The sequence below is a fragment of the Trichechus manatus genome, unplaced genomic scaffold (assembly GCF_000243295.1).
Source record: "Trichechus manatus latirostris isolate Lorelei unplaced genomic scaffold, TriManLat1.0 scaffold00052, whole genome shotgun sequence".
Classification (NCBI taxonomy): Eukaryota; Metazoa; Chordata; class Mammalia; order Sirenia; family Trichechidae; genus Trichechus; species Trichechus manatus.
This window is the reverse complement of record NW_004443988.1, coordinates 13,969,135-13,982,727: the sequence shown is the minus strand read 5'-3', so window position 1 is coordinate 13,982,727 and position 13,593 is coordinate 13,969,135. Positions and strand designations below refer to the sequence as shown.

The 13,593-nt window shown below is 37.3% G+C and overlaps 1 protein-coding gene across 5 annotated transcripts in view; it reads left to right on the top strand.

The window, feature by feature from the left end:
* The window catches only part of DMXL2 (Dmx like 2), a 210,201-nt gene that overhangs the window by 81,679 nt on the left and 114,929 nt on the right, over nucleotides 1-13,593 (top strand). For all 5 annotated transcript variants that reach the window (XR_002824321.1, XM_023732477.1, XM_012555896.2 and 2 more), the window contains 3 exons: nucleotides 6,462-6,640; nucleotides 8,563-8,746; nucleotides 9,710-9,884. Coding sequence is in view for 4 of the 5 variants with exons in the window: in XM_023732477.1 (XP_023588245.1) it covers nucleotides 6,462-6,640; nucleotides 8,563-8,746; nucleotides 9,710-9,884 (538 nt within the window). In the remaining variant the exon portion in view is untranslated. The remainder of the gene's footprint in view (nucleotides 1-6,461; nucleotides 6,641-8,562; nucleotides 8,747-9,709; nucleotides 9,885-13,593) is intronic.

Below are 13,593 nucleotides of genomic sequence, written 5' to 3'. Positions count from 1 at the left end.
TGGACATGGGGAGTCAGGGGTGGAAAGGAGGAGTATGCTGTCACAGTATGGGGAGAACAATTACAGCCACATTACAAGGTATGTGTAAATTTTTGTATGGGAAAAAAAAATCTGTATCTGGAAATGACCAAATGTAATATAATAATTGAGTGTTTGAAATACACTGGAAGACATGTAATTTGATTGTATTAAGAATAGGTACATTGACACAAATTACAGAATGTCCATCTCTTCCTAAAAACAAATGGATTGTTAAAATACCCACAATAAGTGTCTTATTTTCCAGATTCTTCTGTTTCTTTAGTTGATTCCATTCCCCTCATATTTGTCATGTTTCCGGATATCTCACTTTGCTTACCCGTGTGTGATGTTTGCCTCAGCTGTGTCACAACTGCCTAATTTTGGGACTGTTTTAGGGTGTTTGATGTTTTGGCAAAGGAGCCCTGGTGGTGCAGTGGTTAACTGCTTGGCTGCTAACTGAAAGGTTGGCAGTTCAAACCCACCAGCTGCTCTGCAGGGGAAAGATGTGGCAGGCTGCTTCCATGAAGATTTACAGCCTTGGAAACCCTATGGGGCAGTTCTACCCTGTCCTGTAGGGTCACTGTGAGTTGGAATTAACTCTGCAGTGGTGGGTTTAGCTTTGGGTCTTTTTTTCAGTTGTACATTAGATGAAGGTTTACAGAACAAACTAGCTTCCCGTTAAACAGTACACATTGTTTTATGACATTGGTTAACAACCTAACAACATGTCAACTCTCTCCCTTCTCAACCTTGGGTTCCCTATTACCAGCTTTCCTGTTCCCTCCTGCCTTCTCATCCTTGCTTCTGGACAGGTGTGCCCCTTTAGTCTCGCTTTGTTTTATGGGCCCGTCTAATCTTTGGCTGAAGGGTGAACCTCAGGAGTGACTTCATTACTGAGCTAAAAGAATGTCCAAGGGCCATACTCTTAGGTTTCCCCATTCTCTGTCAGGCCAGTAAGTGTGGTCTTTTTTTGTGATTAGAATTTTGTTCTACATTTTTCTCCAGCTCTGCCTGGGACCACCCTCTATTGTGATCCTTGTCAGAGCAGTCGGTAGTGATCGCCGGGCAGCATCTAGCTGTACTGGACTCAGTCTGGTGGAGGCCATGGTAGTTGTGGTCCATTAGTCCTTTGGACTGATCTTTCCCTTGTATCTTTAGTTTTCTTCATTCTCGCTTACTCCTGAAGGGGTGAGACCTGTGGAGTATCTTAGATGGCCCCTCACAGGCTTTTAAGACCCCAGATGGTACTCACCAAAGAAGAAGGTAGAACATTTTCTTTATAAACTATGTTGTGCCAATTGAGATAGGTGTTCCTTGAGAAGCTTTAGGTCTTTTGACAGGGTCACTTTGGTACTTTAAAAGCTATTTATGACCCATATAAGATGATCAGTATTCATTGTCAGAACATCTGAATATTTGAATTCTCAGCCCGAGGGAACCTGAAAGATGCCTTTGTGCATCAAACCAGTAAGTAGGCTAAAAGCATTTCCTCTTAAATGGGACAGTAGATTTTAAACTCCTCAAAGGCAGTTTCTTTCCGTTCGTATATTCCATAATGCCTAATTTTTTTTTGGCTGAATTTTTAATTGCATATAGCATTCGCAATTATGTATTTTTCTTGTACTTTTTAAAATAATAAGATTAGTCTGTCCTTCTAAGAGCTAAGTGTTTCATAATTCTTATGGAAAAGTAAGAAGGCTTTACTGATAAGGATCCTTTGGGAGTGAGTAAATATCATGGATTTAAGCTTATTTCCTCACATTTTTGAGAAGCTAGTACATCTAATTAATATCTTCTTGATAAAATGAACAGAAACTGACTTTGGAATGTTGGGCAGATTTTTTTTTTTTTTTTTTTTGCACCATCTGTTTCTGTTTCTGTTAATAAAGCCAGGTTTTTCTGACTTGATAAGACAGATGGTGGCTGTGTGATCTGCCACTAGATGGCGTTTTCCGCCACCTGTGGTACGCGTGACAGGGTTTCAGTTTAGAAGCTGTGGGACGCAGATCCAGTTATCTTATGGATTTCTAATATTACAGCTCATTGAACACTTCTGCTGGTAAGATCTGTTTTTTATAAGTGTGGTAAATTGGATTTTTCTTGGGCTTAAGATTATAACTTTTTATCTGAGCTTAACATCAAATCTTACTTTTAAAGATAGTCTTTTCTTTTCTCCCCACAAGTCACACCCGATTAAATCTTCAGCTCAAGAATTGATTTTCTCTGTTTGCTTGCTAGGTATTTACTTAAATTCTATTTGTTTATGTTCATAAAGTTTGTATCTGAGCACTTTCTGTAACAATTGATTCCTTTGTAAAGTTTGCAGTGATTTAAAATATTCTGTTTTCTTCAAAAAACATTTTTCTTTAATAGAAGAATTACCTCTGTGAGTGAAAAACAGGGCTTTCCATGGCCTAGGATGAAAAGATTTCTTGAGGAGGGTGATGTTGGCAGGAAGGGAAGGAGGAGAGGGCTGCACAGCGTTCCCAGAGCCTTTCCTCCTCTGAGAGCGCATCTCTGTTTCTAGATTCAGTGTTTTAATTATTTAAGGATTGATTTACCAACCATTCCCCCCATGGAAATATCTTTACTTTTATTTTAAACATAATGTGTACTTATTATAAAAACATGCAGAGACAGTGAAAGTCCCTTGCCAAACAGCCCTACCCTCAATTAAAAAAGGCCACTATTTCCTATTTAATATATATCTTTTCAGACTTTTTGACACCTTTGTAAACCACACAAATGTGTTTGTGCACATACACACACACTTGAATGGGACCATATTCTTTAACTCTGTTTCTTAATGTATCATGGGTAGATTGCCATGTCAATACACATATATCTGTGTTCCTTTCAGAGGGTACATAATTTGCTATTATGTGAATCAATGTACCGAAATTTACTTAACCGGGCAAATATTAATGGACCTTAGGTGGTTCCAGTTTTTTGAAACGTACATATATATCTGTATTTTTTTAAAGGCTACATAGTTTTCCATTATATGAATAAATGTCATAATTTAACTTAGCCAGGCAACTGTTTTTTTTTCTTTATTGTTGTAGTTTAAGCGAAAGTTTACATTTCAAGTTAGTCTCATACAAAAATTTATACATACATTGTTATGTGACCCTAATTACTCTCCCTATACTGTGACAGCACACTCCTCCTTTCCACCCCTGAGTTTCCATGTCCTTTCAACCATCTCCTAACCCCGTTTGCCTTTTCACGTCACCTCCCTACAGACGCTGCCCATTTAGTCTCATGTATCTACATGAGCTAAGAAGCACACTCTTCAAAAGTATCATTTTATGTCCCACAGTCCAGTCCAATCTGCCTGAAGAGTTGGCCTCAGAAATTGTTTTAGTCGTGGGCTGATAGAGAAGCCAGGGGCCATGCTTTCCAGGGTTCCTCCAGTCTCAGACAGACCATTAAGTCTGGTCTTTTTACTAGAATTTCTGTTCTGCACCCCACTTTCTGCTGCTCCGTCAGGGACTCTGTGTTGTGTTCTGCCAGGCGCTATTAACAGACCTTAAGTGATCTAATTTTTCTTACCATTTCTGTTAAAAAGAAGCATCTTTGTACGTAAATCTTGTCTTTTCATTTCTAAAATTAACTTTGTTGAGGTGAAATTTACATACAATAAAATGTACATTTTTTCAGTGTACGGTTTGATGAGTTTTGACACATGTATAGACCACAAGTTACCAAGTTATAGGACATTTTCACCACCTCAGAAGTTTCCCTTTGAACCCTTCTTGGTTAATTCTCATCCCTGTCCTTGGTCTCAGCTAATTGCTACTCTGCTTTCTATCACTGTTGTTTAGATTTGTCCTTCCTAGATTTTCCTATAAATGAAATTATATGGTATGTACTGTTTTGTGTCTGGCTTCTCGCATGTAGCATAATGTTTTTGAGAGTCATCCGTGTTGGTCTGTGTATCTGTAGTTTGTTTCGTTTATTGCTCAGTGGTATCTAAAGTGTTGAATTTATTGGCATAAAATTATTTATAATGTTCCGTCATTATTCTTTTAATATCTGTAGGATCTGTAGTAATGTCCCCTGTTTCATTTTTGATCTTGGTAATTTGTGATTTCTATTTCTAGATTGTTCTAGCTGGAAGATTATTAATTCTATTAATCTTTAAAAATAGCTTTTGTATTTATTGATTTCTTGGTATTGTTTATATTTTATTTCATTTTTTTCACCGTTTCTTACATCTGTTCACTTTGGGTTTACTTTACTCTTCTTTTACTAGCTGCTGAAGGTCGGCAGTTTGAATCCATCAGCCGTTCCTTGGAAACCCTATGGGGCAGTTCTTCTCTGTCCTGTAGGGTCACTGTGGGTTAGAACTGACTCAGTGGCAACAGGTTTTGTTTTTTTTTTAAGGTAGAAGCTTAGATCATTGATTTTTTTTCTTTTCTAATATAAGCAGTTAACTCTATCATAGCAGCATCCCCCAAATTTTGATATGTTGAGCTTTCATTTTCATTCAATTAAAAATATTTAAAAATTTCTTTTGCAATTTAGAAGTGTGTTTAGTTTCCAGATATTTGGAGACTTTCTAGATCTCTTTCTGGTATTGACTTCTAATTTAATTCTCTTGTGGCTTTAGATTTTTAGGTACTTTTGGAGAAATATCATTAAGAACAAAATCTACTCCCAACTCAGAAAACCTCTCCATAAATATAGAAGAGAAAGAAAAATTTTATTATTGAATAAGCTTTAAACCAGAATGTGATGCACCACAGGCAATCTCCTAAAGAGATTACAGAGACAGAAAGCAGTCTTACTCTTTGTAGAGCTGAGTGGGTACAACCCATTCACATTCATGTTTCAAAATAAACTTGATAATTTTCTAGTATCTTTATGTAAATTCATATAGGTAGATTTGCAGAGTGGGACCTGAGCCGCCTAAGATTTTGCTCATCTCCTCACCAGAAAATGGAAGGTAGGGGAAGGTTACCTGAAGTCACACTTTGAAGAGGTGGCTGCCAGGTTTTTGAGTTAACGCTTTAGATTTACATGCTTTTCAAAGAGACAGAAAGATTTTACAATTACAGGTTATCTAAAGTGAATTCTGAAAGAACAGGGAAGGAGGGGAGCCTCTTCCTTTATTTTCAACAGGGAGAATTAAAACCTTGTTTTCAGTTTACATTAGTTTGTAGTGACAGGTGAAAGAGGAGTCTCTTCAGCTGACAGGGAGGTTGCTGGGAATGGGAAAAGGGGCTAGAGTGCCACCTTGTGGAGGTTCTCTGCCTTTTCCTTTGTGACTCCTGAAGGGCTCTGGGTATCTCTATGGTGCGCAATCTGAAAACCACTGCCTTACGTTGTGCTGTGAGTTTGGTTAGGTGAAAATGATGCTAAGATGAGTAAGGTACTTGGAGGAAAGCAAATAGTATATTGCTAAGTGGTTGTCTCAGAGTAAGCACTTAAAAAGATTTACTGTCTAATTAAATTATCCAAAAAAGTGAGACATTAATGCAGACATGTTTCATCATGCAGTATCAGTTGAGAATGAGTACCAAGATGGGAAAATCAACAACAACAAGTGTTTGTCTAGTCCAGATGAAAATATTTGGACCTGTACACATTTCTCAGGAATACATAATTTCAGTGTTTGTTAGAAATTGAGTCTTTTGCATAAGTGGTAACATTTCATTATTTTCCTTAATGCAGTTTCACCATTAAGTATAAGCACTATAGTTTCTGTTAAATAAGATACAGTTATTTAGGCCTTTAATAAAATTGTTGGAATTAAGTAAAATGATAAAGTTAACACCTATTGTTAGACCTATAAATACTGTAAGTGGTCATAGAGGTGGTGCCTGGCTTTCTAATCACTTAGAGCAGGGGTCAGGAAACTATGGTCCTGGAGCTAAGAGTGGTTTTCACATTTTTAAAGGGTTGTTAGAAAAAAAAGAGGAATATGGGTCAGATGCCTGTGTGGCACATAAAGCCTAATAGATTTATTATCTGGCCCTTCACAGAAAACATTTGCTGACTCCTCACTTAGAGCTAGAAGCTATTTATATATAAAAAGAAGTCCACCCTTGTAGCCCTCTTCAGAAGGAGAAGGATGATAACGATGACTGATAATATGGCACCTTTTTATCCTTATCACTGGCAACAAGAGGCTGGCATCTGGTTTTAGAATCTTTTCTCAACAGTGACCCATGTACGTTGTAATGGAGGAATTTGGTGTCAGTCTCCATTACGTGTTACATAGAGAGGATTGATAATGAACAAACTGTCAACTTACTTTTCAAAAATTGTATTCTTTAGAGTAATAAACATCATTTTAGATTTGATTTTATACTATATATATGTCACATATTAGTTTTTATATATAGTTTAATTTTTAAAACTTCTTCAAGCCATTTAAATTTTGAATTGTGAATGTAGAAATTAATTTTATATTGAATTGTATATTTTTGCAGGATGATTGTCTTTTGAAAGTGTGGTACTGTATGACTGGTTGGAAGTCTTCAATTATACCTCAAGATCATCACGAAGTGAAAAGGAGGCAGGCGTGTACTCAGTTTTCCTTTGTTTACTTGGCACATCCCCGAGCTGTAACAGGGTTTTCATGGCGTAAAACTAGCAAGTATATGCCCAGGTTAGACAAATGCATCATATAACTTCAGTTTGTATGCTTATATGTTTATAAAAATAATGAAAATAAAGATCCTTTTACTGTATTGACATGGTAGCGATTAACAGTGTAGGCCCTGGAATTAAAAATTTGCCTAAATTCAAATCCTGTTATTTTCAATAGCAGTATGAGATTTTGACTAACTTAAACTCTCTGTAGAAAGAGGGTAGTAATAGTATCTACCTCAGAGAGTTGTTGTGAGACTAAATTGTGTTTGTGAGTGCTTTCCACACAGTGTATGCTCAAGGAATGTTAGCTGGTGTTATTGTTAGTAATAGGAGTGGTAGTAGAAGCTTCCAGGAAAGAAATGTTTGAAAGTAACAGGAAAGCACACATAGAGGGAAAATAAAGCATAATGATAAACTGTCAATAATGTACATGGCAGTAAAGCATATCATAAGGAGCCCTGGTGGTGCAGTGGTTAAAGCACTTGGCTGTTAACTGGAAGGTTGGTGGTTTGAACTCACCAGCCGCTCCAAGGGAGAAAGATGTGGCAGTCTGCTTCCGTAAAAATTACGGCCTAGGAAACCTTATGGGGCAGTTCTACTCTATCCTATAGGGTCACTATGAGACTCAATGGCGATGTGTAAAGAATATCATATATAACAAATAAAGTGGCTAGATATGCGATTCTTATCAGGTATACTATCAACAGAACCTTCTCAAAAGATTTGTTGTAAGTATTTCCTCATGGTATGGCATCTCTTAAGGGTATTTAGAAGATTAAAATATAAATAGCTCATACAAATGATTCTTGTATTATATAATGTATATAATACAGCTCTAAAAAAGTTATTGGGAAGAAGATTGTTTAGAGATTTATGTTCATTACTGAGGGCTGTTTACTAAGTATATCTGGAAACTGTTTATACGTGATAGGAAGTGCCACTTACATTATAGAGGTGCTCAGTAAATGAGAGCATGGGAAATTAGTACATTTTTGGAATCTAAATAAATTCATTCTGCTTAAGTTATTTGTATCTATTGAAAATATTTGCAGAATACTTCTGGCAGAGTCAGATTCTATGTGAGCATTTTTTAATGGGTGAATGATTTTTTTTTTTTGTTATAATAACCGGTTAAATCACTTCAACTGCTTAATGCTGTGGCTTTTTTGCTTATTTTAACATAATGGAAATTGATTTATACTTTGGAGTGATATGCTCCTTACAGTTTTATTATGAAAATGCTCATCTTTAAGAACCTATTTGTAACTGTTTAGATTATAACAAGGATGACAGGAAATGATGCAACTGCTGCCATAAGCCAGATAATGTAATTTTTAATGATCCTTTATTATGGGCATTCTGTAATTTGCAGTGATTAAATTTTCTTTTGCTATTTAGTTCATGTGTTTTGCTTAGAAGATACTAATATTCCTGCAGAATTTAGTTTTCAAGCAGCACATGTGTAATCTGGCATTAATTTCTACTTCTTTGTCAAGACCACTCCTACTTTTGTCTGATGTTCACAGTGATACACATTATCACAGGCTCTTTGATTGACCACTTTTTCATCATACAGTATGATTTCTAAAGCAGTTGGAAGCATGCTACATTGTTTTTTAGGTTAGCTGTTTAGGGCACGGTTTTAATGAAGTAAGTTGAGTGTCACGGACGGTTAGGCTGCCTCTGTTTTATGGTAACTAACTGCAGCCCTGTATCCAGCCTGTCACCTAACAGGTATGAGCAGTGTGGAAAACAGTGTGTAATAATCAGTGGAAATCTTTTACCATTCTTGGGAAGATAACTATTCATAGGCCACACTGCTAATTTTACGCTAATGTCATCTTTATACACAAAGATCCAAATATTACTAGCCTTTAAAAGATTAATTCATGGTATTGATATTTATAGTTACCTCTATTTATTTCTCTTTGTCATTAGGGGCTCTGTCTGTAACGTACTATTAACTTCATGCCATGATGGTATCTGCCGACTCTGGGCAGAAACCTTATTACCAGAAGACTGTCTTTTGGGTGAGCAGATTTGTGAAACGACCACTTCCAGCATTGCCAGCAATCTTTCTCATGCTGGGATACACAAAGACAGAATACAGCATGCTCTTGAGGTACTATATTATTTAGGATGGTGAATGGATTTTGAAGATACATGAGTCTGGTGGAAACTTATAAGCAAAGATGCAGGTGGTGCACACGGTACATGTAATGATGAAATTAATAGCAGTGAATTTCCCTTTATTTTATGCCTGTCAGACTACTCATTTTATGCCAATGAGAGGCCAAAGACAGATGGTAACTATCTTAGACTTGTAGTCTAGGTAAATAATGTAATTTTAATTCTTTCATTTTGCACGTCAAATAAGGAAATTTATAGGAGTAAGCACTTTTGAATAATAAAGGATGTAAAAGTTCTTAAAATCAGTTGTAATTAAAAAAAAATCACTTTTGTTTGAGGATTAAATTTTATTTTTATTATTCTGATAAAAAATGGCTATTTTGATCATTAAGAATAAGAATGTTGTTTATTAAGATGTTAGACACGAGAACTCATATGATTGCTTTACACTTTCCATGGTTTAATATTATGAAAGTTCAATAATTTTTCCAGTTTTACTGTATAGTATTCATGATATAACAGTGCTTTCTGCTAAGAAATTAGATTGTTTATAGATAGTATAAACTGTTGTGTCCAATTATGATTAGGGAATAAATTATGTTTGTTCTAAATGAGAATTTTGGGAGGGATATTCTTCCTGGTAGGGTTTTTTCCCCTTTACTTTTATGACCAGTAAATCACATCTCAGTAGTGGGGGATATTAAAACAAAAACCAGTCTTGGGACCTCCTAATCTTGACAAGAGTTTTTGTAGATAACGTTAAGTATCTTTGAGCAGCTACTTTTTGCTTTAAACTGTAACATTTACAAGAACTATGGAGACTATTTCCAGCATTCTTTCAAATGGTTAGGTTTTGCAGAGAGATCTTAAAATCCTTAATAATCAAAAGTACTTTGGTTGGCATTTATTAGACCTCCCAGAGTTGGTTGGACTTAGCAATTATGTTTTATTTTAGACAATACACCATTTGAAAAATTTAAGAAAAGGACAAAGAAGATCTTCTGTTCTTGTAACTCACAATGAATTAATGCCTGACCAGATGGGAACACATGAAGTTCAGAGACACATTTCCCACCATGCTAATGTGCTGTGTCATTTTCACATTGCTGCAAGCATCAACCCTGCCACAGGTAAAGGATGGTAAAATTTAATTTTGTATAAATACGTGGTGAACATCTTGGTACGTATGGTTTCATTCTCAGCCTCTCTGCTTGTACCTTTATTCCCTTCTCCCTTATTTTTTGGCTGAGCCAGTTGAAAGTAAAGTTTTTGATGACAGTAACTCTTTAATATTTTATTGTGTTTTAGGTGAAAGTTTACACAGCAAATTAGGTTCCCACTTAACAACTTTTATACAAATTGTTCTGTGCCATTGGTTACAATTTTTATATTCTCGTTATTTCCATACTCTTTGTTCTGTTACCATTGATCTAGCTTCCCTTCCCCTCTGTCATGGTTCGAATTATGTCCCCCCAAAATATGTGTCAATGTGGTTAGGTCATGATTCCCAGTATTGTGTGATTGTCCTCCATCTTGTGATCTGATGTAATTATCCTCCATTTTGTAACATGTTATAAAGCCTGATCTCTGCTTGTCATTAATGAGGCAGGATTAGGTTATGTTAAAGAGGATTAGGTTATGTTTGTTATGTTAATGAGAAAGGATTAGAGTGGGATGCATCACCCTTACTTAAGTCACCACCCTTACTCAGGTAACAGCCCTGATCCAGTGTAAGGGGATGTTGTTCCCTGGGGTGTGGGCCGCATCACCTTTTATCTTACAAGAGATAAAAGGAGAGAGACGCAGACAGATAGGAGGGACCTCATTAGCATCAAAAAAGAAGAGCCAGGAGTGGAGTGTGTCCTTTGGACCCAGATCCCTGTGCTGAGAACCTCCTAGACCCAGGAGAAGATTGATGCCAAGACACATGGAGATCTCCAAGGAATGCTGGGTCCACAGATATTGAAAGGAGACAAGGACCTTCCCCTAGAGCTGGTGCCCTGAATTTGGACTTCTAGCCTCCTAAACTGTGAGAGAATAAATTGTTAAAGCCATTCACTTGTGGTAGTTCTCTTATAGCAGCACTAGGTAACTAAGACACAATTCGGTACGAGGAGTGGGATGTTGCTCTAACAGTTAACCTAAAATGTAGAAGTGATTTTGGAATTGGGTAATGGGCAAAGGCTGGAAGAATTTTAAGGTGCCTAATAGTAAAAGCCTAGATTGCCTTGAAGGGACCATTGGTAGAATTATGGAAGTCAAAGGCAATTCTAGTGAGGGCTCAGAAGGAAGTGAGGAGAGTTGTAACACTGGAGATGGCACAGATGGTGAGAAGCAGCAGCAGAGAAAGGTGGCAGTAGAACCAGGAGTCTGGCATGAGATGATGTGGGAGCTGACCCACTGAGCGAGAGAGCTCAGTGCCTTCAGGCAGGAGGCTTCCTGGCAGAGTCGGGTGCCTCTGGCACTTGTTGGCGGAGCTAGGATTGCTGACCCACAGAGTGAGAGAGCTGAGTGCCTTCAGACAGGAGGCTAACTGGAGTAGGGTTTCTCCAGGCACTTATTGGTAGAAGTAAAGGGCTTTGTACCACTTGTCCAAGCAGGGCAGGGGCCAGGCTGGGCCGGCCCAGGAGGGCTGAGGGGCCAAGGAACCAGGAAGCAGAAGCTGAAGAGACAAGAAGCACAGGAAGCTGAACTGCCTCAGTCTCAAAGGGTAGGGCCACAGTCTCTGAGGTCTCAAAGGGTGGAATCATAGCCTCTGGGGTTTCAAAGCGTGGAGCTATGGCCTCCTACATTTCAAAGCGTCAGATCTTCACCACCTCAGTTCCGGAGTGGGGCCGCCTTTCATGATTGCTGGGGCATGGGGCCAGATCTGCTGCCCAAAGCCGAGGGGGTGGGGCTGCCATGCCCAAAAGGCAGAAGAATGGGGCATGTTGGGGTCAAGGGAGTGGGGTTGCCACTCAGATGGACTAGGAAAATGGGGCCGACCAAAGCTCAGGGAGCAGAGTTGCCATTCCAGTGGGCCTGGAAGGCAGAACTAAAGTCCAGGGCTGGGCATCATGCACCCAGAATCTAGAGGGGGTGGCCAACACCCAGAGTCTGGAGAGCAAGGCCACTGCCTAGATGGTCTCAGAGAAGAGAAGATTATTTTCAAGCCTCGAGAGCTAATGTAAATTGTTCTGCTGGGTTTTTTGACTTGCTTTGTGCCCTATTATCCCTTCTTTCCCTCCAGTTTCGCCCATTTGTAATGGAAATGTCTACCTTGTGCCTGTTCCACCATTGTACTTTGGAAGCAGATAACTTGTGTTCTAGATTTCACAGATGAAGAATTTTGCCCTGGGATGGAATTTGCACTTAAAGTTGATTCAAGACTTTTGGGATGATACGAAGGGGTGAATGTGTTTATGTGGCAAGGACATGAATTTTGGGGGGCCAAAGGGTGGAATGTTATGGATTGAATTGTGTCCCCCAAAAATGTGTCTCGAGGATTCCTCCTGTCTAAGTGAGTCCAGTAAATCTAGATTTTTTCAAATTTGAAGTTCTGTTCCACAATTTTTCCCCTTTTTATCAGGATCCATCTCTTGTGGTCCTGATCAGAATGTATAGTAGTGGTAGCTGGGCACATCTAGTTCTTCTGGTCTCAGATTAGTTGACGACAGTATTCTTGCTCCCTAAATGTTTCAGAATATGTCTAAATAACCACAATACCATTATCACGTAAAGGAACTTAGCATTGATGCAATAATATCATCTGATATATAGTTCATATTCAAATATAGATTTTTCTTTAATGGATCCAGGATCCAGTCAAAGATCAAACTTTGCATTTGATTGTCATTTCTCTTTAGTTTTCTCAAGTCTGGAACATTTCTTCTGTCTTTTTTTGTTTCTCAGCTGTCTTTTAGACTGCCTTGAAGTCTGAATGTTCATGATTAGATTGAGGTTAAATATCCTTAGCAAGAATACTATATATAGGCAGCACCAATAGGGTTTGCATAGTGTTTTATAGGATTGTTAATTTACAAATACAGTTTTATAGGGTTTGTTTTATTTTTATCAAAAAGCCAGGACTCTCATCCAGGAATTAGAAAGAAAGACCAATTTAGAGCTTGATCTAACACTAATATTTATTAAATAGAACACTACTAGAATATCCTGTATATTTTATCTGTAGACGTAGACTTCTTTTTGTAGTAGACACCGCTTTGTTATTCTTTCTGTTGAATGAATTATTTGTGATATGAATTGGGATTAGGAGATTAATTTTTGAATTATTTTACATGAACTAATTACATTATCAATTTCAGTTACCCTAAATGGAGAAATTCTGCTGTATTTACAAGTTTGCCAGCCTGCCTGCCTTCTTGGCATTATTTTCCCTATACTTTTTAATTAGCAAAGTTTCAAACATTCAGAAAAGTTGGAAGAATAATACAGTGAACACTCTTACTTTATCCACTTAGATTCAATAGTTGTTAACATTTGCCACAGTTACTTTATTTTCTCTCTCTATATATACATATATGTGAACAACTTTTCAAAATAAGTTGCAGTTATCATGGCACTTCACTATTACTTTAAAAAGTATCTTCTAAGAATAAGGAAATTCTTAGTTATGAAAATGATAATCACAGTATCATTCTCAAAACTAAGTAGAAGTAATTCCATAATATCTAATATCTAGTCTATATTTAAATTTCTACAGTTATCTCAAAAATATTTTTTAAAACAAGTTTTTTTTTACACTTTAGGTGAAGGTTTACAGAAAAAATAGTTTCTCATTAAATAGTCAGTACACATATTGTTTTATGACATTGGTTAACAACCCCATGACATGTCAAC